This window comes from Antechinus flavipes, chromosome 1 (genome assembly GCF_016432865.1).
Source record: "Antechinus flavipes isolate AdamAnt ecotype Samford, QLD, Australia chromosome 1, AdamAnt_v2, whole genome shotgun sequence".
Taxonomy (NCBI): Eukaryota; Metazoa; Chordata; class Mammalia; order Dasyuromorphia; family Dasyuridae; genus Antechinus; species Antechinus flavipes.
In genome coordinates, this window is record NC_067398.1 from 338109316 (window position 1) to 338131992 (window position 22677).

The 22677-nt window shown below is 36.7% G+C and overlaps 1 protein-coding gene across 1 annotated transcript in view; it reads right to left on the bottom strand.

Moving 5' to 3' along the window:
• LMF1 (lipase maturation factor 1) overlaps positions 1-22677 on the bottom strand; it is a gene marked incomplete at its 5' end in the record, with an annotated part of 469398 nt that overhangs the window by 46629 nt on the left and 400092 nt on the right. The window contains 2 exons of the mRNA XM_051973182.1: positions 4358-4541; positions 14696-14849. Of these exons, the coding sequence (XP_051829142.1) occupies positions 4358-4541; positions 14696-14849 (338 nt within the window). The remainder of the gene's footprint in view (positions 1-4357; positions 4542-14695; positions 14850-22677) is intronic.

The following is a 22677-nucleotide window of genomic DNA, read 5'->3' on the forward strand; positions in this document are numbered from 1 at the left end:
CTTCTCTTGTTATTCTGAGAAAATATGGCATGGAGTATTAAAAATAGATAAAGGATGAATAGGCCTTCAACACAATAATTTGTCATTGCTAACTTAACCATAACAATCACTGTAGAACACACAATGATGGAAATTCAAAAGCGACACTGATGTTCAACATTGTATCATAGTACCCTCTGTCATATCTGACATCTCTTCCACTTTTAGCTAACATAATATTTTAATCAGCAAGGGGAACCTTCATGAGAGTCTTTCTCTATGTTAGACTTGCAGGCTGATAACCCTGAGTTTAACAGTTGAGATGGCCCTTACTTTATGGTTCTGCAGAGCCATTAGAATGGGCAGCTGAAAGATAAATGTTAGCAAAAGAGTGCTCTTAAAAGTTCTGTTGTTAAGTCCACTCTATAATCACATCTTTGCAGATAGGTGATTCACAAGATTCACATGTTGATGTGACAGCCACCTTGCCTATCTTTTGGGCCTTTTACACTGGCCTCAGTTATAGTGGCTAGAGTTTTTCCTGACCCATAATTCCACAGTTACTGTCAAAGAATAACAACTTTTATGGTAAAAAGAAGCAAAGACTAAGTACATGTGGAAATTTGTTTTGTATGACTTCAAATTTGTAATGATTTCTTACTTACCCAATGGGAAAAGGTAGGGGATAAGGTAGAATTTGGTACTGAAAATATAATAAAATTGAACAAAATTTTTTTTAAAAGAGAGTAGGTACAGAAAAGTATTTAGGATACACTTTCTGGATGGAGATAGTAGAAGCAAGTTTTAAGACATTACTTATTAATAAGGGCTGTGTGGTGATTAAATTAATTGAACCAATATTTACCAAATTTGAATTAAACAAATATTGGTTTATAATGTGCAAGACAATATAAAAAAGGTAAAGATGAGAAACTAAAAACATGCAAAATCCATAATAAATATGTGGAAAATTGGGGGAAAATCCAGAAGCAAAAATGTTCTACCATTCTACAAAGTAGAATGTGATAAAGATAAGAAATCTAGGTAAAGTTCTGTAAGAAAGTTTGGAGTGGGATCCATGAGACAAATATTGCTCACTGAATATTATACTTCTCTATAAAAATAACCCAAGATCATAGTAGCCTTTTGGGGGCATTCCTTTCATATCACTGATTCATTTATCTTTAGTTAGCTAAAACCTCTAGAACTTTGCATCTATTATTACATTTGTTTTAAATTGGGCTTATTGTTCTAGCCTAATGAGATCTTTCTGTATCCTATTTCTGCAATTTATAATGTACTAGCCATCTCTACCAACTTTGTCATTTTAGGTATAGAATGAATATCTCTAGTAAAACCACTGATAAAACTGCTGGAGGAACAGGGACAGATCTCTGGGATACTCCCTTAAAAAGGATGATGTCAGTCCAAATCCACTGCTGGAAAAATCATCTTTTAGTAAAAATTTATTCTTATCAATTTTTTGTGTGACATGTTGTTACAACTTCAATGGACAGGTCATTGCTTGGAAGGACACAAATTATGGCTCTGACTTTAAATGTCAAATTTGACTCAATCAAGTGACACTCTTAGAGGACTTAATCATTAACTCCACTTGCACAATGACATTACATGTCACCTTAAAAAAAAATCCTCTGAATTGCATTATTAAGAAAGATGGTCTACAATGTGAACAGTAATGTTCTCATCCATCTGTTGATTCAGCCTCTGAAATGTAAAACTCTGAATGTCAGATAATAATGATTATAGTTAACATTTTTATTAAACTTTAATCACATACATCATCTATTTTAATTCTCACAATCACTGTGATTGGTAGAGAGTGTAAATATCCTTATGTTATAGGTGAAGAAACGGATCCTTTTAGAGATTAAGTGACTTGCCCAAGTTTAAAGTGGAAGAGATGGGAATGAAACCCTCTGGCTCTTGCTCCAGTGCTTTTCCCTTTACAGAATGGTGAGATGAGACATCCATTGAGCAAACATTTAATAAGTTTGAGAACCATGCTTGCAGTATCCCACAAGTTTGTGATGTGTCTTTAGAGGAGGTAGGGTAAGTGGGCAATTTTATTATAGCATTTGCTTCTGTTCCATTGTCAATTGGGGCAAAGTATGCTAATGTTCAAGTAACTATATTAAATTTACTTTCAGACAGAAAAGGTTTTCTTTATAAAAATTCCATGAAACAGGTTAACTAAAATCAGACTCTACATACAAAAACAAGTGCACACACAGAGTTTGCTCAAGTTTCACAATATGGATCATATGATTCTTGAATCTGTCATTATCCTTGGGACAAAAAGCACTAAACAAAATCAGAAAATTGGCTCAAACTTTGGTTTTTGGTACTTTGGGCTTTGATATTTACTAACAGTATAACAACAAAACTCTCTTTTCCTTCCACTCATACTAGAAGTTTAGCCTCTATTCATAAGCCCTATCCTATTTCTGATGATAAGGAAACTTGGTAGGTTCATCCCTCTCCAGGTTCTGGATGACCTCCCCCCAACTCCTTACTTATGAAGGCTCATAGCACTGGTGTTAGACTTAATATAGACATCTCATTGGCTTTAATCCTAGCGTTGTTCAGAACTCCTAAGTGCAAGTGATCCACCAGCCTCTTCTTTGTCAAGTAGCAGAGATTATCAGCAAGTGCTCTAATGCCCTTCCTAGTCACTTAGCTGTGAAATCTCTGAAATGGAGAATAACCAACCTTATACTAACTACCTCTGAGGATTTTTGAGAAAAGTCTTTGTAAATTTTGAAATGCAACAAATATGAGTTATTGCTATTACTATTCATAATATCCTGCTCACATGACTAGAAAAGGTGGCATAATGGCAAAAATATAAACAGATAAGTAGAGGACAGACATCAACATGACGATCCTTTGTTGTTAAAAAAAAAATAACAAGCTACCTTAGGTTAATTAAGTTAATTCTATTACAGTATAAAAGTAGAGGAATAAAAAAGGAGTAAAAACAGTGACATTGCAGCCTAGCACTCCCTGGGCACATATAACAGAAAATATGGAAAGGCTAATCCAACCTAAACTTAGTCCTAGCTTGTAAAATTCGACCACCTAGACATTATTTTCCATGACAAATTTTCAGACCATAATTGGACCTCCTATATATTAACAAAAGAGGCATAAAGTGCTATGAAATGTATAGTAATGCACTTCAACAAGGGGATTAAAATAGAGATGTCAGAATTTAGAGAAAATGTATTCCACCACATATTCTTCTATAATGAAATGTTAGCTATTGTTATTATGATATTATCTTTGCTTTGGAAGATCACAGAATCATAGAATTTCAAAGCTCTTAGAGATCATCTAGTCCACACTTATCATTTTACTAATGAGGAAAGAGAAGCCCTGTTTCTTTCCTACGGTCACATAGATAACAGAGAGCAGAGGATTTGGGGTGAGCTTTTTGACTGAAAACCCAGTTCTGCTCTACCATGCTGCCTCCTAAGTTTAAAGTGATGGCAGCTCTGGATAAAGGGAGAGAATTTGGACGTAGCCTTGTGCCTCCTGCTTATACTTTCATAATTTCTCACCCTGGTCATCTTCTCTCCATTTGCCCTTTCTGACCTTCCCCGCCACTAAGTCACTAGAAATCTTTTCCCCAGGAATAGTGGAGGTGTCAATCACATCTGGAACTATTTCCCTTGAGCCTGGACTGTCTTGGTAATATGTCATGCAGTTCTTTCTATATCTACTCATCCACATTGAGAAATAGGAGGAACGAGCATTTATTATGTGCTAGGCACTGTGATAAACCTTATTTTTTGTTTTTAAACAGTTACTACTGCTTCAAACCTGGATGATACTTTAATTATTTCCATTTTATCGTTGAGGAAACTGAAGCAGAGAGAGGTTATTTGACTTCTACATGGTCTCACAATTAGTAAAATGTCGTGAACCTAAGTCTTTCTGACTCCAGGGCCCGGTGCTCTATTTCTTGAACCATTGGTCTTGAGGTCATTTCTTTGAACACATCCACACTCTACTCCCTTACCCTTTTTCTACTTCTGAAACTATAACCAAACCAATATTGTCACTGCTACTAGAAAGTTGCTTTATTACTATCCCTGTGGCTTCCCAAGTCAGAACAGCCCTCCCTTGTTTGCCACTTCTGGATAAGTTTTATTTTCTCCAGAATATAAGCTCCCTGAGATGTGGGGCTATCTTGATTTTGTATTTATATCCAACGTTGCCACATAATAGATACTTAGTAAATGGTTTGTTTTTTTTTTTCATTCATTCATCGGAGGTGGGACGGGAATGGGGCCGTTATGTACCACTGGATTTGTCTTTAGGATAACTGCATTTTTTTCCTGAAATGTCTTACCTGGAAAGCAGCAAACCACATGAGCCAGTCTAGCCGGTAATGGTACGGAGAGATCAGACACGGTCTCCTCTTCAGGTCCCCAGGCTTACATTTGAACTCATATTCCTCCCATACTGCAGTGGAATCATTGGCTACTAGGCTGGAAGTGCCCTGGATGATGACCTCAGTCCTCTCTTTGGTGATACTGTGTGGAAACAACAGAGAGTTAGAGCAGGCCATGGTGTGATAGGCCATTAAAATCTTCCCTGATTCATTTTGCTACTGGTGGGAGACTTGAATCCTGTTGGCCTTTTCCAGGAATATAAGCTTCCTTTGTTTTGTTTTGTCTTTTTTTCTTCTTTTTCTTTTGCTGAGGCAACTGGGGCTAAGTGAAGTATAAAGCAGCTGAGGTCACCTTTGAACTCAGGTTCTCCTGGCTCCAGGCATCTAGCTGCCTCTTCCTTTAGCTTTTGAGAGAGGTTTTTGGCTTGCTAGAGTGCACCCTCCTCCCCCAACTCACTGTCTTTTGGATTGGCATCCTTGGTTACCCTATTTTCCTCTCCCTCTCCAAAGCAAATAAAGGTAATTGAGATTCATAATGTTTTCTTTTTTTTATACAGAAATTTAAATGTAGGCCCAGAATTTGAATTCATACCTATGTCCACTTGAGTAGGCACTCCCTCCTGTTTCTTTCTCTTTCGTGACTCCTGAGATTTATTTGGAATTCAGTTCAGTCTATGTTCCAAGGTAAACTTCCTCCGTTATTTCATTCTGTGCTACCTATTACATCTTTAAGTGGGGCTTCTACAAGAAGTCCAATGGCACTGGGGCTTCTGGACCAGTAATAATAATCACCACTTTTTTTTTTTTTTTAATATACAAGACTTATCTTCTCACAAGCCAAAGGAATAGGCGAGTATAGATTTGTGGATAGAAGTTATGCCATTTTTGTCTCAAGCCCAATCTATTTTCTGGCACTCTTGGGATCAGGAATTGTAATTGGCTCCCTGGGCATAGTATGGAGGAAGACGCCAGGTTCCAGCCCATGCTTGTGAGCAGAAAGTGGCTGAGTGGGACCGAAGGGTGCTGGAGAGGGAAAACTGAGGGGAACACGGGTCCTTGTGGGGGGAGGCAGCAGCCGTCTAGCACTTTCTCCCGAGCAAGGATCCCAAATGCTTATGCAGAAGTCTCTGTTGCCACTAACAACCTGTGGCCAAGGAACAGAACACCAACAATGGTCACTGCCATCCCACTCATATGTGCAGAACTTGCTGATGATGAGTGTCTGGTCCCTGACCAGTTCCCACAGTTCCACAGCACGAGAATGCCTTGGTCCCCAGTCCAGGTGAGTTGGGTGCTAGCTAAGTCCCCTTGCAGGGGTCCTTGTCTAGGCTGTGCCCATCAGACAGGTAGGAGGCACAAGTTGCTGAGGCAGCAACTCATCCTACATGTGTGGAGCTCTATCCCTCACTCACTCCCCATGTAACATCCATTTGGGCTATGTACCCTCTCCTACCAGAGGACAGAATCCCCCTTTCCAAGAGACTTTCCCCTCTCACATTTATAGACTGTTATAGTCTACAAAACATTGTCATCATGACAGCTCTTTGAGGGACAAGGATTATTACCCTCCATTTTGCAGAGGAGGATACTGAAGCTCTGGGAGAGGTTGCTTTAGGTCACACACAAGTTAAATGGCAAAGCCAAATTTTAAGACCAGTTTCTTGATTCCAAGTTGAGGTTCCACAGACCATTTTTCTGTATACACTGTAATCTGTTCACTACTGCTTTATTGTTATTGTTTTTACTATTCTGGTCTTATTTAAAAGGGAACTCTAAGTACTGCCCCCTAAATTATAATCTTGGGAATCCACAGATTTGAGAGTCACCTAGGGAAAGAATTATTATTACATATTTTGTTTGTGAAAGAGGCAAGGTTTTCAGAATTTTGACACCTTGCCAGTGTTCTAATGTATTACTGATAAAGCCAGCCTATAATATTGCTATATCTAGAGAGGGACAGCAGCCATGGAGCAAGCATAACAAAGCTCCATGATGCCATGGCTGTTCAGAATTCCCCCGGTCTAGTTCTTGCTGCTCTGCCTCCCTGGGAAAATGACAAAAAGTTTTAGCCAGTACCAGAGGCACTGGAAATTACTTTATTCAGATATTTGACAACTTTTTATATTATTGTTTTTAGTTCTTGGTAGTTATAAATTATGATGCTGTATCTATTGAATGGCAGCATAGTGTAAGTAGAAAACAGATAGGAATGAGAGCTCAGAGATCTGTGTTCAAATTCTGACTCAGGCCCTTATAAGATTTGTGACCATGGGCAAGTGATCCAATCAGAAGCTGTTTTCCCATCTTTTTTTTTATCTTTAAAATGGATATAAATAATATGCATGTAGGGTTATGGTGAAGGAAATACTCTAAGAACATTTGTGTCACCAATTTCTTGCTGTGCCTGTGTTTCTGACTGTGAACTAACCTAGAGAATTTTTCATTTTGGGTTGCTGGGGATCTGAGGTAGTTACTATGGTAACTAGAACATCTTGATACTGAGGGAGTCACTCTTGCAAGTGACAATAATCTATGTGAAAAAATATTGTGTGTCTCATAAACACTAGTAGTGAGTTTACCCATAGCAGGCACTCAAGAAATACCTGTTGATTGACCACAATCAATCTGACCATAATCTAAGACAAGCAAAGCAGAAAAGTGGCTCCATCAGCAGGGTGGAAGGTTGGAAGGTTCCCCCTAATTTCTTATTCCTTCTGTCTTTGAACCAACAGGGTGTAAGTTTAATTCTTTTATGGTATAATGAAGGCCACACACACACACACACACACACACACACACACACAAACTCTGAGTAACTGGTTGTCTGTTCTAATGTCTGGCCTCCAGTCAGCTGAGAAAATCCCAGACACAGTGCTTAAAGAACACCCATTAATAGCTGACTCATGGGGCCCCATTAACAGCTGTCTGAAGGCATCCAAGCATGGCACCATTCTGGCTGAGAAATGGGTCTCACAAAGCTATTGCTCAGCAGCAGTTGGGGGTGGGAGCAGAAATTATAAGGGGTTGTTAGGGCAGGAGGAGGGAGAGCTCTGCCAAGGAAAACAGAAAGTGAAAACAAAATCATTGCACCTAATTGGAAGTGTACAGAGAAGCTTAGAAAGTTAGCCCCTAAACAGGCCTCCATATATGTTCTCAGGATGCCACACAGCAAATACCGGCATGTTACTTCCATTTCAGATATTTATACTACATTTAGGTTCTAATCTACAGTTTGCAACAGTATATACTCAGAGCTACAAAGATAAATCAGATATGGTCCCCAGACTACAACGGGAATATGAAAGAAAAATATGTAATGTAATAAAAATAATTATACAATTGCAGTGCAGCCTAGAATAGGATAAGAATGTGAGAGAAGTATAGTGTAATATCTGAGGTTTGAGGAAAGAAAGATCACTCAGTTTTGCCTGGTGAGTTCCAGGAATGCTTTATGGCACAAGGGGAATTTTAGCGAGGTTTTGAACTTAAACCCACAGGGCAAGGGTTCTGGGAGATGGCAAGGATTCCACTTTATTTGGAGCACAGAATACAGAGTAAAGATACTCCAAAAGCATAGGGACACATGAGAAGAGAACTACCAGAGTCGTATCTATAGACAGGGTTTTATTGACAAAATCAGATATTTCCACACATGTAATTAAAATAACTGAATGGAAGTCACCCCTTAACTCCCAATACACACATCCTCATTCACACTGAGTTATTTGAAATTTATATGCATTTTTTCCTAGGGGCAGTTAGGTGGTAAAGTACATAGAGCCCTGGGCCTGGAGTTAGGAAGTCATATGTTCCTCAGTTCAAATCTGGTCTCAGACACTGAGTTATGTGACCCTAGATAATTCACTTTACCCCATTTGTCTCAGTTTCCTTATCTGTAGAATGAACTGGAAAAGGAAAAGGAAAATCAGTTCAGTATCTCTGCCAAGAAAATCGCAAATGGGATCACAAAGAACAAGACACAACTCAAAAACTATTAAACAACAAAATGCTTTTTCCCATCCCATCATCTTTCTAGTTTCCTTTTGTTTAGGGATTCAAAGTTTTTAATAAAGAAAGAGTACTAATTTGATGGGGAAATAGACGCTTGTGCTCATTTCATCCTATAATGGTCACTTTCACTAAACAAATTTCTAGAATTTGCATCACACCTAATAAGTGTTTGTCAAATTAATTAGTTAATTAAAGTGACTATGATGGAATTATACCCTAGGCTGCATTATGAGCCTACAGTGGAAACTTGGGATAACAATTTCTATTAAAAATAATAGTCAGTGCTACAATATATTCGAAATTTCAATTTTCATGCCCTCGAATGTTCAGATTGAGCTAGAAATGTTTTTAATAGTTGACATAGGTAGGATTACCAAAACATTATAGAAATATTTTTAGCACATCCCTTTGGGATGTATTAACTTAACTTAAAAGAAACAGATTTCAAATCTAATGAAACACCAATCAATCAAGTACCTACTATGTGCCAGGCATTGTGCCATGCCCTGGGAATGCAAGTAAAATTGGTGAAACAATCTCTCTCTGAAAGGAACTTACATACATAATAAGAAAGATAAGTATAGATAAATATATATAAATAGCATAAATATAAAAGGAATAAATATAAATATGTACAAAGCTGTAAAAACAAGGTAGTTTGAGAGTGAAGGCATTAATAGTTGCAGGGTGATCAGAAAAGATTTCATGCAGAATATAGAGCTGCATCTTAATAGAAGAGACTCTAAGTTGCAGGTATGGAGGGAGTGAATTCCAGGCACATGGGATGGCCAATGCAAAGACATGGAAATAAAGGGTGGGTTGTCTTGGATGAGATACAGAAAGAAGGCCAGTTTGGATATTTGGCAGAAAGAGCAAGTGGGAAGGGCTTTAAAAGCTAAAAAAGAGGATTATGTTTTATTTTAAAAGCCATAGGGAGCCACTGGGATTGGCTGAATAAGGAAGTCACAGATAAGTGTTTAAGGAAAATTGGACTGGCTGCAGGATGCAGGACCCACTGGAGCAGGGAGATCAACCTGAAAGTTGCTACATTAATCCAGGTAAGAGATGATAAAGACTTTAACTAAGGTGACAGCTGTGTGAGCAGAGAGAAGGCATTGAGTGTGAGAGATTCTATAAAAGAAGGAATGACAAGCTCTGACAACTTGGAGCAAGGGCAAAGGAGAATAAGGAGTTGAAGTTGATGTTAAGCACTAAGAGGGCACCTAGAAACAGTAGATGCTTAATCAATATCTACTGATTTGACCATAAGAAGCCCAGAAGCTATTCTATCTGCAGACTTCTCCTTCTAAAGAACTGCTTAGAAGTGAAATTAACTGAGCCAGGAAAACAGTAACCCAATGATGACATTAATGGAGAAGGGAAGAACAGCCACCACAAAATGATCAAAAAGGAACATTACAAAAGTACTAAGAAGGTTGGCTCCAAAAAAGAGATATGAGAAGATGCCTCCGTTGTTCCTTTGTAGCAGTGGGGCTGGGAGTGGTCTATGACTGTGGAAAATTGCATATGATATCAGATTTTAAAAATGTATCCATCTATTTGCTGTTTTTCTTTCTTTTTCTTTAAAATTTTATTTTATATAGGGAAAAATATAGCATATACGGGGAAATCTAGGCAATATAAAAATAAAAGATAATCAATAAACAATTTTTTAAAAAGTACTGCTGAAAATGACCCCATATTTTTTGTAGCCAGTTTTACCAGAGTGATTTGATGCTTTACTATCTGCTAATATGAGCTTGCTCTTTCTTTCAATCTGTTCAGTGAATGCTCGAGGCTGTGAATATTTCTGCTGTTTTGGTGATTCTGGGAGGATTGATCTTAGGGAGTGCACAAACATGACAATCTGGTATTTCTATCCAGAAGTGATCTTCTTTTGATTCTCTTTAGTGGAGTGGAGATCTTTGGCCCTAATGCTAGGGAGCTTTAGTTTGAGGCTTTGTTGTGCCATAAACATGTGATATACAAGTCACTGCCCCATTCTGGGCCTTGATTTGCCCGTTGGTAAAATGAGAGGCTTAAATAGGATAGAGTAAAAGGCACTTTTCACAGATTCTTAGAGTCAGAAGGAGCCCAGAAGTTATCCAGTCCAAGTATAAGAAATTCTTCTACAACACACCTAACAAGCAATAATCCAATTTATGTTGAAGACTTCCAGAGAACCTGTGATAATACCTTTTTGATCTCACAATGCTTTTGTATAATGCCAAAAGAAAAATTTAAATTTGTCTCTTTATGGCTTTTAGTTTGTCCTTTGCTGTCAAAAAGAACAAATCTTATCTCTCTTTTGTGTGACAGCTAATATTTTCTGTACCTTCTCCAGTCTTCTCCCACCTAAATATCTCCACTTCCTTTCCCAGAATTCTCCCACAGCTTCACTGGGCATGAACTTATGGCTATTCACCATCTGGACTGCCCTTCTTTGGACATTCTCCAGTTTACCAGAGTCTTTCCTAAATTGTGTTGTCTCGAAATGAACACAATAATGAACTCTGTGAACTATTAACTACTCAGTCATAGGCACTATCCATCTCTTAATGAAGCCTTTATCTTTTTCTTGGCTGTTATATTACACTATTGACTCATATTGAGCTTTTGGTTAACTAAAACCCCCAGATCCTTTTTAGTTAAACTTTTGGTGGGTCACGCTTCCCTCATCTTCTACTTGTAAAAGCCAGGTTTTGAACTCCAGTGTAAGAAAATTTATATTCATTTCTTTTAATCTCTAGATCAATTCCAGAGTTCTAGCCTCTAAAGATCTTTTTATATTTTAATTCTGTGATTCAGTGTGCTAATTATATTTTATACCTTTGTGTCCTCTATAAATTTGGTAAATATATCACCTATGCCTTTCTCTGAGCCATTAATTAAAATCTCATAGCGAGGAAGACCAAGCACAGACTTCTAGAAAATTCCACCGAAGACTGCCTTCCAAGCTGACATAAAACCTTTTTATTTTTATTTATTTATTTTTCTTGATATAAAATCTTTAATGTTGTAATATTCACTTGAAAGCCTGGCTGGTCCATTGAGTTCTTTAGACCATAGCTCTCAAGCCTGAAGGGACTTTAAAGTTAAATCCTTTAATTTGAGAGATGCGGAAGCTGGTGCCCAGAGAAGTTAAATGACTTGCCCAACATCACACACACAGAGGGTAGCAATGGCAGAATTTAAACTAGTTCTGTGATTCCATGTTTAATTTTCTTTTCATTACCTCATGAACTTGAATCTGCCTATTCAACCAAACCATCTAACTGTAGTGTCAGTACTATACACCTTTCCATCTTTTCCACAGGAATATTTTGAGAGACTTTGCCACATCCCTTACTGACATCTAGGTAAGCTAGCTCTAGATCACTTCCTTGATTTACCAGTCTTCAAACTCTTGTCTAAAACAACAACAAAATAAAACTAACTTGTCATGACTTGTTTTTGATGAAGAAATGCTAGCTTTTTGTGATCATTGTATCCTTTTGTAGGTATTCATCATCCATTGTCTTAATAAATAAAATGGCACAAATCAAAGATGAACCCATTGATCTTAGGAGTTTTCAGATTAGATTTTCTTCCATTTGGGAGATCTAGGTAACATCTCCTTTTATCCAATCCTTTGGTACCTTTGCTGTTTTTTATAAACTGTTAGAAATGATTGACAATAGTAAAAAAAAAAAAAAAAAAAAAAAAAAAAAAAAAGATTGACAATGGCACAGCCATCACATTTACCATTTTCTTTAGTATGCTAACTTGATTCCTTAAGTCACACACTCATTAAGGACAGCTAGGTGCTCTGTTGCTATTATCTCTTTATGTGTTTTGATAATCAACTTATCACTAGATAGTCTTGTTCTGAACTTTCCAGTCCTAAAGATCATTTTAGTTTTCAGAGAAAAGAGAAGCAAAATAATACCTTTTCTCTATTATTAATTATTGTCCCATGCATTCTAAGCAATGTAATCTTTTATTCTCTTCAATTTTTCATTCCAACTTAGCTTAAAAAAAAAAGCCTATTTTGTTGTCCTTAATTTTCCTTGTCAGCCTTAGCCTACTCTGAACATTAGCACTTCTGACACTATTTTTTACAGGGCCAGGCCACATATTTTTAATTATCTTCTGTCATTTATCTTTGCTTCTATCTTTTAGATATGTTTTTTAAAAAAACCTAAATTGGTGGGTTTTCTATGCATCTGCATTGGTAACTTTAGACCAATATCTCCTTTTTACTTTTTACCATAACTGTTTCTTTCCTTTTATTTATTTATTTATTTTTTTAATCTTCAGAATTTCACCTTTGGGCATTTCTTATCACATTGGGGCTGATTTCTTGTACAGAATTTTATTTCATTCTTTTTCTAGAATCCTCAAAATCAGTTCCCTAAAAGTCTAGGAAGGAACCAGGTCTTCAGATTCTTCTCTGAGAATTGTCTCTTTTTGTTCTTGTTTTATTTGTTTTGTTTTGTTTTGTTTTTTGAAAGAGATAATTATCTTTATGGAAAAAAAAATCAAGAAATAATTAGCTGTTTTGTTATGAGTGTGTGTAAAAGGGTGAATCCTTGAGATATTAATTAAAGGCTCAGCCCTGCTTCTTCCCAACACCATTCTATTAAGTCTCTGTGCCAGGTTTATAAACTGCTTTTGAAAGACTTCTATTTTCTCTGTCTAGATAGTCTGCAGTTTGTTCCAGTGTCAAGACTGTTTTTTTCTTTATTTGCTTCTGTTAATCTTAGTCAAGGTACTCTGTATCATGTTTCCTAGACTTCTATACATGAACAGGTTTTCTTAATAAATTGCAGTTTGCCTTGCAGTTTTCCACTTCCTCCCACACCCTGTCTTTTGCCTACCCTTTTTCTTTTGAATTAGGAATGTCCCAGCAGAGCCATAATCTATCAAGTCTCAGTAGTACCTGTGAGGTAAACTTTGCCTCCTTACACTAGGATATTTAATTCATTTTTGATATTCTGTTCACTTGTGTTCAGACATCTTGGATCATCTCTCTGAATTTCTATGTGTATCTATTATTAGAGAACAGGTAAACTCCAGGATTCTTTCTGGAATTCTTTAATGATCCAGGTTTTTTGCTTTGGCAAAAGATAACTTGTTTTCTGTTTCAGAAGAAGTTCTGGGGAAGTAAATTAATATAGGTAGACTATAAAGGTTCATTCCCTGATAGTACCAGTGAACTGCAAATCAAGCTATATCAAGCTATATTTTCCATGGTTTCCCCTTTGAAATGGAAGCTTTTAAGTAATGATTAATTATTAGTGATATTCTTTTAATATTCTGAAAGTCCATTTAGAGTTCTGAAGATCTAGGTTGTAGGAAGGTTAAAAAACACACACACTAATCATATGGCCATTTCTACTGATTTGCAATTTCTATTTCTTTTAGGAATGATGCAGGTTTATTAAATACTTGAGGATGGTAAGGATAAGAGATTCATTCTCTTTGCATTCTCTTTAATTGTCTTAAAAAGACAATTTTTAAAAAATCAAGTAAACCTCATCTGTCCTTGAGTACAATTATTTGGTTAGCACAGCACAGCTGATAGAATGGCAGATGTGGAGTCAGGAACAACTGGGTTCAAATCCAGCTTCAGGGACTTACTAGTTTCATGAACTTGGATAAGTTACTTTACCCTATTTGCCTCAGTTTCCTCATCTGTAAAATGAGATAGAGAAGAAAACAGCAAACTGTTTCAATATCTTTGCCAAGGAAATCCCAAATGGGATCATAAAGAATTGGATATGACTAAAAAACAACTGAAAAACAAAAACAGCAGGATTTCCAGTGGCTGATTAGAATCTAATAGTTTTGTGAGTCAGGATTTGAATTCAAGTCTTTTCATTTTCAATCTAGAGTTTTTTCTACTGCCGTTCAGCAATGCTACATATCTGGAATTAACCCGATATACTTTCCCTTGAGGCTCCTGGAGAGTACTATAGATAATAATAGGTATTAATAATAAAATAATTAATAAAATAAAATTATAATAAAACAACATGACTTTTATGGGAATGTTTTTCATAACTTCACATGTGGTTTCTTAACTGTGGATGTGGGTAAAGGAGAGAAACTAGAATTCAAAAATTTTAAAAACAAATGTAAACAAATTGTTTTAAATATAACTGGGGAAAAAACACTAAATAAATAAATAAAATTTTATAAAAAGAATCAAGTGAGACAGAGACAGTCCATCTGGGAAAAAAAGAAAGATAATAGATAATAGAATAAGAAGATAAATTTGGATAAAAAACACCTGAATCATACCTTCCAAATGCTCCATAAGTGTTGACTATTCGGAGAGGGTTGAATGAGGTATTCATAACTTGATTGGAATTAAGCAAATTCATAATCACAGGAATGCTTAGGTAGGCAATCAAGATACCTAAAGAGACATTGACTAGTCTTCGAACCAAACAACCTGAAAATAAGAGAAAGAGAAATGAGTTGAAGTTTTCTGTTTGGACTAAAAACATTGGAATGGCAATCTGCATACATGGGTTCAAGTTCTGGCTTCACCATATACTTGTAGTGTGACTCTGAACAATATATTTTACTCTCCTGAGACTATTTCCTCTTCTGTAAAATGGGCATAATAATGCATTGAGAAGAAAGTATTTATAGAATCTAAAATGCTATGTACACAGTTGCTGTTATTACTTCTACCTCTTTCAAGACTAAATTTATTTTTTAATTATTAGATTGCAAGTAATGTGGTTATCTTATTAATATGCTCCAGAAGCTTGCAATGGCCTCTAGGACTCTACTTTTCAAGTTCTTAGCCCAAATTACCAGTTTGTTATATAATTTTCCCAAAGCTGCCATTTTTTCCAATATTAAACAAAGGGGAAAAACCAAATGATACATGTTTTAGAGACAGCAGGGAAAATAGTTCCGTTGGATATGGCATATGAATATAATGGAATATTCCTGTGGGATAAGAAATACCAAATATGAGAAAAATTCAGAGAAATATGGAAAGAAGAAATATGAACTGAAACAGTGAAAAAGGGAGAGCTAGGAAAACAATATACATAATGATGTCAATAAAGTAAATAAATGGCAAACTAGAAGGAAATCAAACTGAGTAATTGTTATGACTAATCTTGGTCTCTGAAGACAAGTAATAAAACTTATATACATCCTCTTGGCAGGGAGATAAGGGTCTGGGGAAGATAGGGGAGAGGGGGAGGTGGGGCAGAATGTTGCATACCATGTCCAAAGGTAGTCATTGTTCTAGATATATTTGTTTAACTATTTTTCTTGCTTAGAAGGGAAAGTCCCCTGTTATAAGTATGCTGATAAATAACTGTGATTAAATATGAAAAAATAATAATAAAACTTAAAAAAAGAAAAATAATTCAGTTGGAGCCCACATATTCTTTTAAAGAATATTATATAGAGGCCTTAACTCCATTTGAATGATAATGGATGGAGGTAGAATTGATTGAATAGGTTATCAAGTCACCCAAAGGAGAATAAGTATTTATATTATCCTACTACTTGCCACTGAGTGCTTTATAAATATTATGTGCTAAGTGCTTTACAAATATTATCTCTTTTAATCTTCACAGGAATCCTGTTGGGAAATCATTTTGCAGTTAAGGAAATTGAGGCAAATTCAGATTAGGTGCCTTCCCCTGGGTCACACATTTAATATCCAAGGCCAGATTTAAGGTCTTCATAAAGACCTTAGTTTTTTTGACTCCAAGCCCACCTGGCTAAGATAAAATGCCTAGATGCTTTTATGAAGAGAAAACAATCTTCAGTTAACAAAATAATGAAATACTTTAGAGTAAGAGAATAGAGTTGATAGGAAGTGTTCAAATTGGCTGAGCAAATTTAGTTATGAGGGCTTTTAGATTGCCTATAAAATAGAAGACCAGGTTATTTAAGCAGCTGGCAGAGATGGAGATTCGAGCAAGTGAGTGATAAATGAGGAATTTCAGTTAAATCCCATGAATCACTTGGAGGAAGAAAAGAGCACTTTGGTTTCAGCCTTGGATCCCTTCCCCTCTCAATACGGCTTGGCTGGAGGACTTTGAATTTCCAAAAGGTCTGGAGAGATTTTCTCCTACACCCCTTCCCCTCAGTATTCTAGCATTATCCTCCCTGAGACAATGTCTGCTGGCATGGTCTGTACTGGGTACCAGAGAAAGACTTGGTACAGATTCACAGGGCTTAAAGGAGACTATGCTATATCAGAGGAACTTCTTAAGAATCCTTGAAATGAAGAAAAGGAATTCCAGGAACCAGGAGCTGAATTACTCACTTAAGTTTTAGCTGACTTTCCCCTGGTCTTTGTATGTACTGATGGGAAAGCATGTTACTGACTTAGGCAGGCGTGGAGGTGGGCCTGGGGTGGGGCATATTTTATACCATTTATTTATTTATTATTATTTAATTTATTTCATTACAAATTACATAATAATTTATTAAATAATTAATTTAATTGTTTATTATTGTTTAATATTATTATTATAGCGTTTATTTATACTATGATATCTAAATTGATTTTCAGCTCACAGTCAAGGCAGGAAGAACCCAGCTCCTGAGCTGGATGGTGGTAGCAAGATAATCCCTTTAACTCCTTAGGTTTGCCCTCAGCTCTAGGCTGAGTGGAAGTTGGGATTGAATTGGATATGCTGCACTTGCCTAATCTGTTTACAGATCTGTACTGTTATGTTCTCCAAATTGATTTTTTCTTTGATTCCTTTCAGATTATTCAATTGTGGTTCTCCATTTCCAATAATGTCAACTCGAAATTGCTTTATCTGGAATCTAAAGTTTTTCGTAGTCTGGTCTCAATTTATGCCTCAAACTTTAGCTTTTTTTTTTCTCATCCATACAAACACTCAGCACCAACCAGACCATATGGCTCTTTGGGCACTTGAATAATTATATGTATGCTTATCACTGAACTTTTTGTACAAATCTTTTTTTTTTTCTACTATTTCCTTATGTAACTGAATCTTTCCCATTCTGTTCTGTAATAGGCTGAACAAAAATGAGTTCTGTAGGAAAGATAAATGTTCCACAACTAAATTTTTAAAAATCAAATATAAATTGATTAATGCAATGACCAACCACAACTCTCAAAGACTAATTGTGAAGCATGCTCTCTTGACAGGGAAATCAGGGACATGGTAAATATGTGGATTTGTTTTGTTCTGTTCAGTTTTGTTTTGCCTAGGCTTATCTGTTACAGTTTTCTATTTCCTATTTTTAATTTTAATATGGATGGGGAAACTTAGGAAGAGGGAAAATTTAGTGTTAAAGTCAAAAAAAAAAAAAAGAGAGAATTTTAAATTCCATTAAAAAGATGATAAGGAGAGAAGGAACATAATGAAATTTAGAGGGAAACACAAACAAGCAAGACAATTTTAACTGAAATATATTGAATTTATCATATACATATATGTTAAAAAAAATCCAAACTGTATATAATATTCATGATTTCACATACACTCTCCTTTTTTTTTTTCCTACTTTATATATAGAAGCATTCTTTTTTCTCTCTGCTGTTAAATTAAGAATAAAACAATGAAAAAGTCAAGTGTAGAATATGAAAGGTGTGGCTAAGTTATCTAGGTCTTATTGGAAGGAAAATTCCATAGGTGTCAATAGTGCAATACTACAGCTGAAAAAGATGTCCTCTATTGGTCCACAGAAAGAGGAAAATTATTGTTTCCCTGCTCTCTGTTCTGGAAAAATTCTGTCGAGGTTTAAGTATGACATTTTAGGGAGGGCACTGAAAGGATGGAGTAAATTCAGTTCATGACAAGCAAGATGAAGAGGGTCTAGAAGGAAACCATGCTGTATAAGGATCTAAAAAATCTTTTAAAATTTCTTTTACTCAAAATTGTCCATTTTATATCCCATGATTCTTTCTATCTCATGTTTAGTCATAAATTCTTTCCTTATCCAGATATAATGAATAATTTTTTCCATGCTCCTCCAATTTGCTTAAGATATTACCTATTATGTCTAAATCATGTACTCTTTTTGAACTTTTCTGGATATACAGTATGAACTTCCTTAAAGAAGACAGACCAGAGTAAGCAAATGTTAAAGTCACATAATTAGTGGAACACAGCATATAAAAGAGGCCTTCCACCGGGCACCCTATAGATGTGCACCCTGTTCCAAAGATGTCTCACTATTCTGTCTGGAAAGAGGCATCAATTTCAAGCTGCTATTTTGGGGAAGGGATGGGGGGAAGGAGGGAAAAAGTTGGAACAAAAGGATTTGTAACTGTCAATGCTGAAATGCATATATTTGTAAATAAAAAGCTATTAAAAAAAAAAAGATGCACCAATTAAAGAATTTTGATTTCTTTATATGTCTTGATTTCAGATTTTTAACTACTTACAATACTGAAATGTTATTTTATAGGAAATTATCATTTCACATGAAGTGAACTTTCTGGGATAGAACTCTCTGCACCGGTTTATTGGGATGACCACTTCTTGCTCTAGTACATTGTATGTAAATGATGTTGAAGTATCAAAATGGCAAGAAATAGTATTCTGGGAAGTATAAAGAACTTCTCTCTTCAGATATCTGGCCTGTTTTCTTGAGAAATCCCTGGGCATGTGAAACAAGTTCTTCGTGGGGCAGAAATGAGGTGATAAAGAAGGGAGGTGCACATCAGCCCATGCTTAATTAGCTTCTCCTCTGGTTTAAAAAAAAAGGCCCCTATTTCCTTTTTCATGATTATCTGTAGCCTAGTGATGCCAAGTTCAAGTTCACAGCCAAGCTTCACACTCCCAAATAGGCTTCCAACTCTCCCCTTAGTGTGATATCCTAAATCCTGAGATTCTGGACTTGCTGGAGAAATGAAGATTAAGCATGTTTTTAAGGTTAGTGCCCATTTAATGACTTGCTTAATTAAGGAAGCAAAGGGTCCAGAATGTTGTGTCTAAACTATTATAATTCCCCAAAGATGATCGGAGCTGAGCCATGGGATCAGTGGGAAATAGTGGGAAACTGCAAGTAATGAGGTACACAGGAGGACTTGGCTCCCCACTGAGCTTTTAAAAAGAAGGCATTTGTAGGACTGATTCATCTAACCTTGTGACTTCACTTCTCAGTCTCCAAAATGAGCCCTGTACCACGTGCCAGCAAGCCTAAACACCCGCTGCTTGCAGATGGAAAGACTCAAAGAATTCAAACAAGTGGAATATATCAGCCCTTTAATTTTGTAAGAAAAATATAGACTTTTGATAAATATATCTACCTATATGTTAGTACAATTTGTTTGTTCACATCATTTTACATTTAAATATTAATGTAAATATGATTGCACATTAATACTATGTATTTACTATCAATATTGTTTTATATTTAAATGCATTTATTACTACTATGCATAAATAGCTAGTATCCCCTTAATAAAAACAACTCATTCCTATGGTATTTTAAAATTTACAAGCAACTTTCCTCAGAATAAGTCTATTAGTTAAGCTAATAAGTAAGATATCCTTACCCCAATTTTATAGATGAGGGAAACAAGCTCAGTGGTGCAGCAGGGAGAGTGATGGACTTGTAGCCAAGAAGAACTGAATTCAAATCCTGATTCAGGCACTAACTAACTATGTGACCCTCTTGGGCAAGTCATTTAACTACTCTCTATCTCAGTTTCCTCATCTGTAAAATGGGGATAATAACATTACCACTCCACATGGTAGGTGCTGTTGAGAGTCAAATGTTGTGATCCTTACCCTATTGTTCAAGATCAAGCAATTTCATATATAAAATGCTTTGCAAATCTTAAAATGCTAGAGAAATGAACTGGGTCCTAGTCCTCATTTATGTCCTAGCTGCTACATCACCTTGCATGAATGACCTGACCACTCTGGGCTTGTTCTTTGTCTAGATATCTAAACTGTCTAGATGGTAATTCATGTGAAAAAGACTTGGGAGTCTTAGTGGCTTGTAGATTTAATAGGAGTCACAATTGAAATGTGGCAGCCAAGAGAGCAATCTTTGCATAACTAAAGGCTGATATTCATAGCAAAGGAGAGGGGCAGTTTTATCCAATAAGACATCTGGAGAACCCTAAGTGCCTCATTTTAGGAGGACTGGGATACAGAGTGGGGATGATAGGGTGGGCAGATGCAACAACAATAGTATACCAGCAAGGGCAGCTAGATGGTGCAGTGGACAGAGCACCAGCCTGAAGTCAGGAGGACCTGAGTACAAATCTGGTCTGAGACACTTAATACTTCCTAGCTTTGTGACCCTGGGCAAGTCACTTAACCCCAATTGCCTTCAAGGGGGAAAAAAAAAAAGATGACATACTGAGGAGCAGCTTGGTGGTGCAGTGGATAGATCACCAGCCCTGAAGTCAGGACCTGAGTTCAAATCTAGCCTCAGACACTTTACACTTCCTAACTGTGTGACCTTGAGTATGTCACTTAACCCCAATTGCCTCAAACAAAACAAAACAAAACAAAAACAATAGTATCCAAACAAAATAGGATAGGAACCATACTACATCAGAACTGTTGAAAAAAACAAAAACAATTGGGTTGTTGAGCCTTGGGAAGAGGTTTAGAGCAGGAGAATATAATATTTGTCTTCAAATATCAGAAGGACTTTTATATGAGAAAAAGATTAGCCTGCAATGCTTGGCCTGGGAGAGGAGAAGGAGGAATAGCTGAAGTGGCACAATGGTGATACTGAGGTTTGATGGGAAGGATAATTCCCTAATCTTGAGATATTGGCTACTGGCCCACAAGTCAGGTACTGGGTAGAAGGAACTTTTTTTTAAAGCACTGATTGGCCAAATGGCCACTGAATTCCCTCCCAGTGCTGAGGTTCTTTCATTCTGCAATCACTAAAAAAGCTCAAGTCACTGAAGACTGGGTAGGTATTTTTTTTTTTTTTACTTAATAATAATGATGATGGGATGGGGAATGGCAGCTTCTAGGGGAAATGTAGAAGTAATCCTGAGGCTCCCTAACTTAGAAGTGCTATTGTTCTAACAATCTGTCAACGATCCTGAAGTCTACTGGCCTTAGGAATATTATAATATAGAGTCCAACAAACATTGCTGACTGCCAAATAACAATCTGTTGGTCAGTGATAATAGGGTTTCCAAGATAAATGGTGAGATGCATACCAGATAACTTCTCAACCCCACCTTTAAACCATAAAATTCAATATTGAGATGCCTACCAGGTCACTCCTCAGTTCTACCTCTAAGCCATACAATTAGAATATCAGTGACATGTAGAACCAAATCTCTCTATCTATAAATTTATCTTCTTGTTCCTGGTCCTTTGCTTAAAAAAAAAAAAAAAAAAAAAAAAAAAAAGTCTGCTTCAATTGGTGTTATAATTATAATCAACTTTGCCCCTTGACTAGGAGATGGGTTCAATCCTACAAACTCTTTTGAGACATCTTATGATGATGAGGGTTTGGATTGTGTTCCCAAATAAAGTTCAGCACAGGGTCCCCTCAATTCCCCTAGGATTCAGTGCAAGCAGGGAGTTGTGAGAATCCCTTCTGGCAGCACAGAGGTCCTTCATAAAGGAATTTACAAACTCGAACTGGCAAAAAGAAGTTTATTATTGGCATTGGGAAGTCAGCCTTTGCTAGAAAGACTGAATTCCTTGATGGCAAGGCCCCGACAGAGGGATAAAAATTTTTAGCAGAAAAATCCTGTCCTAGCAGAGAAATCCCGGCAGGAAGGTAAAGAAGGTTGGGGCAGTCAGCTAGAGAAATCTCGCCAGGAAGATAAAGAGAGCATAGTCCTATTAGGGAAATAGGAGAGAAAGATAAAGAGGGAGTACCACTGAAAGAGAATATCATTTCAGTGGGTAGAAGGTTGCAGCTATGCCAAGGGGAGAAAAAGGTTCCTTGTCATAGCATATTAGGTCTTCTGCAAGGAGTGAGCCCCAAGTTGCCTCTTTTTATAATTGAAACCTTGGCTAGAAGCTGGGGGAAGCTCTTGATGGGGGCTGGGAGCAGTTTGAGCTAGAATCAGAATAGAAAATCTTGGAATTGAATGAGTGTCTCTGGGCTAATTTCCAACTCAACAGGGTTAGGAGTGGTCCTGGACTCAACCAGTCCCACCCAGATAATAGAATGAAACCATTTTATCTTGATTCCCTGGGGCGGGTCTCTCAGGAGAGAGCTTAGCATTCCCCTCAAAGTCAGAGAGAGAAAGAGAAAGAATTTTGGGGCTCCTCTTGTCAATGACACTGGTCTGTGACACCAACCTTTTGGGGTCTCCTTTGAAT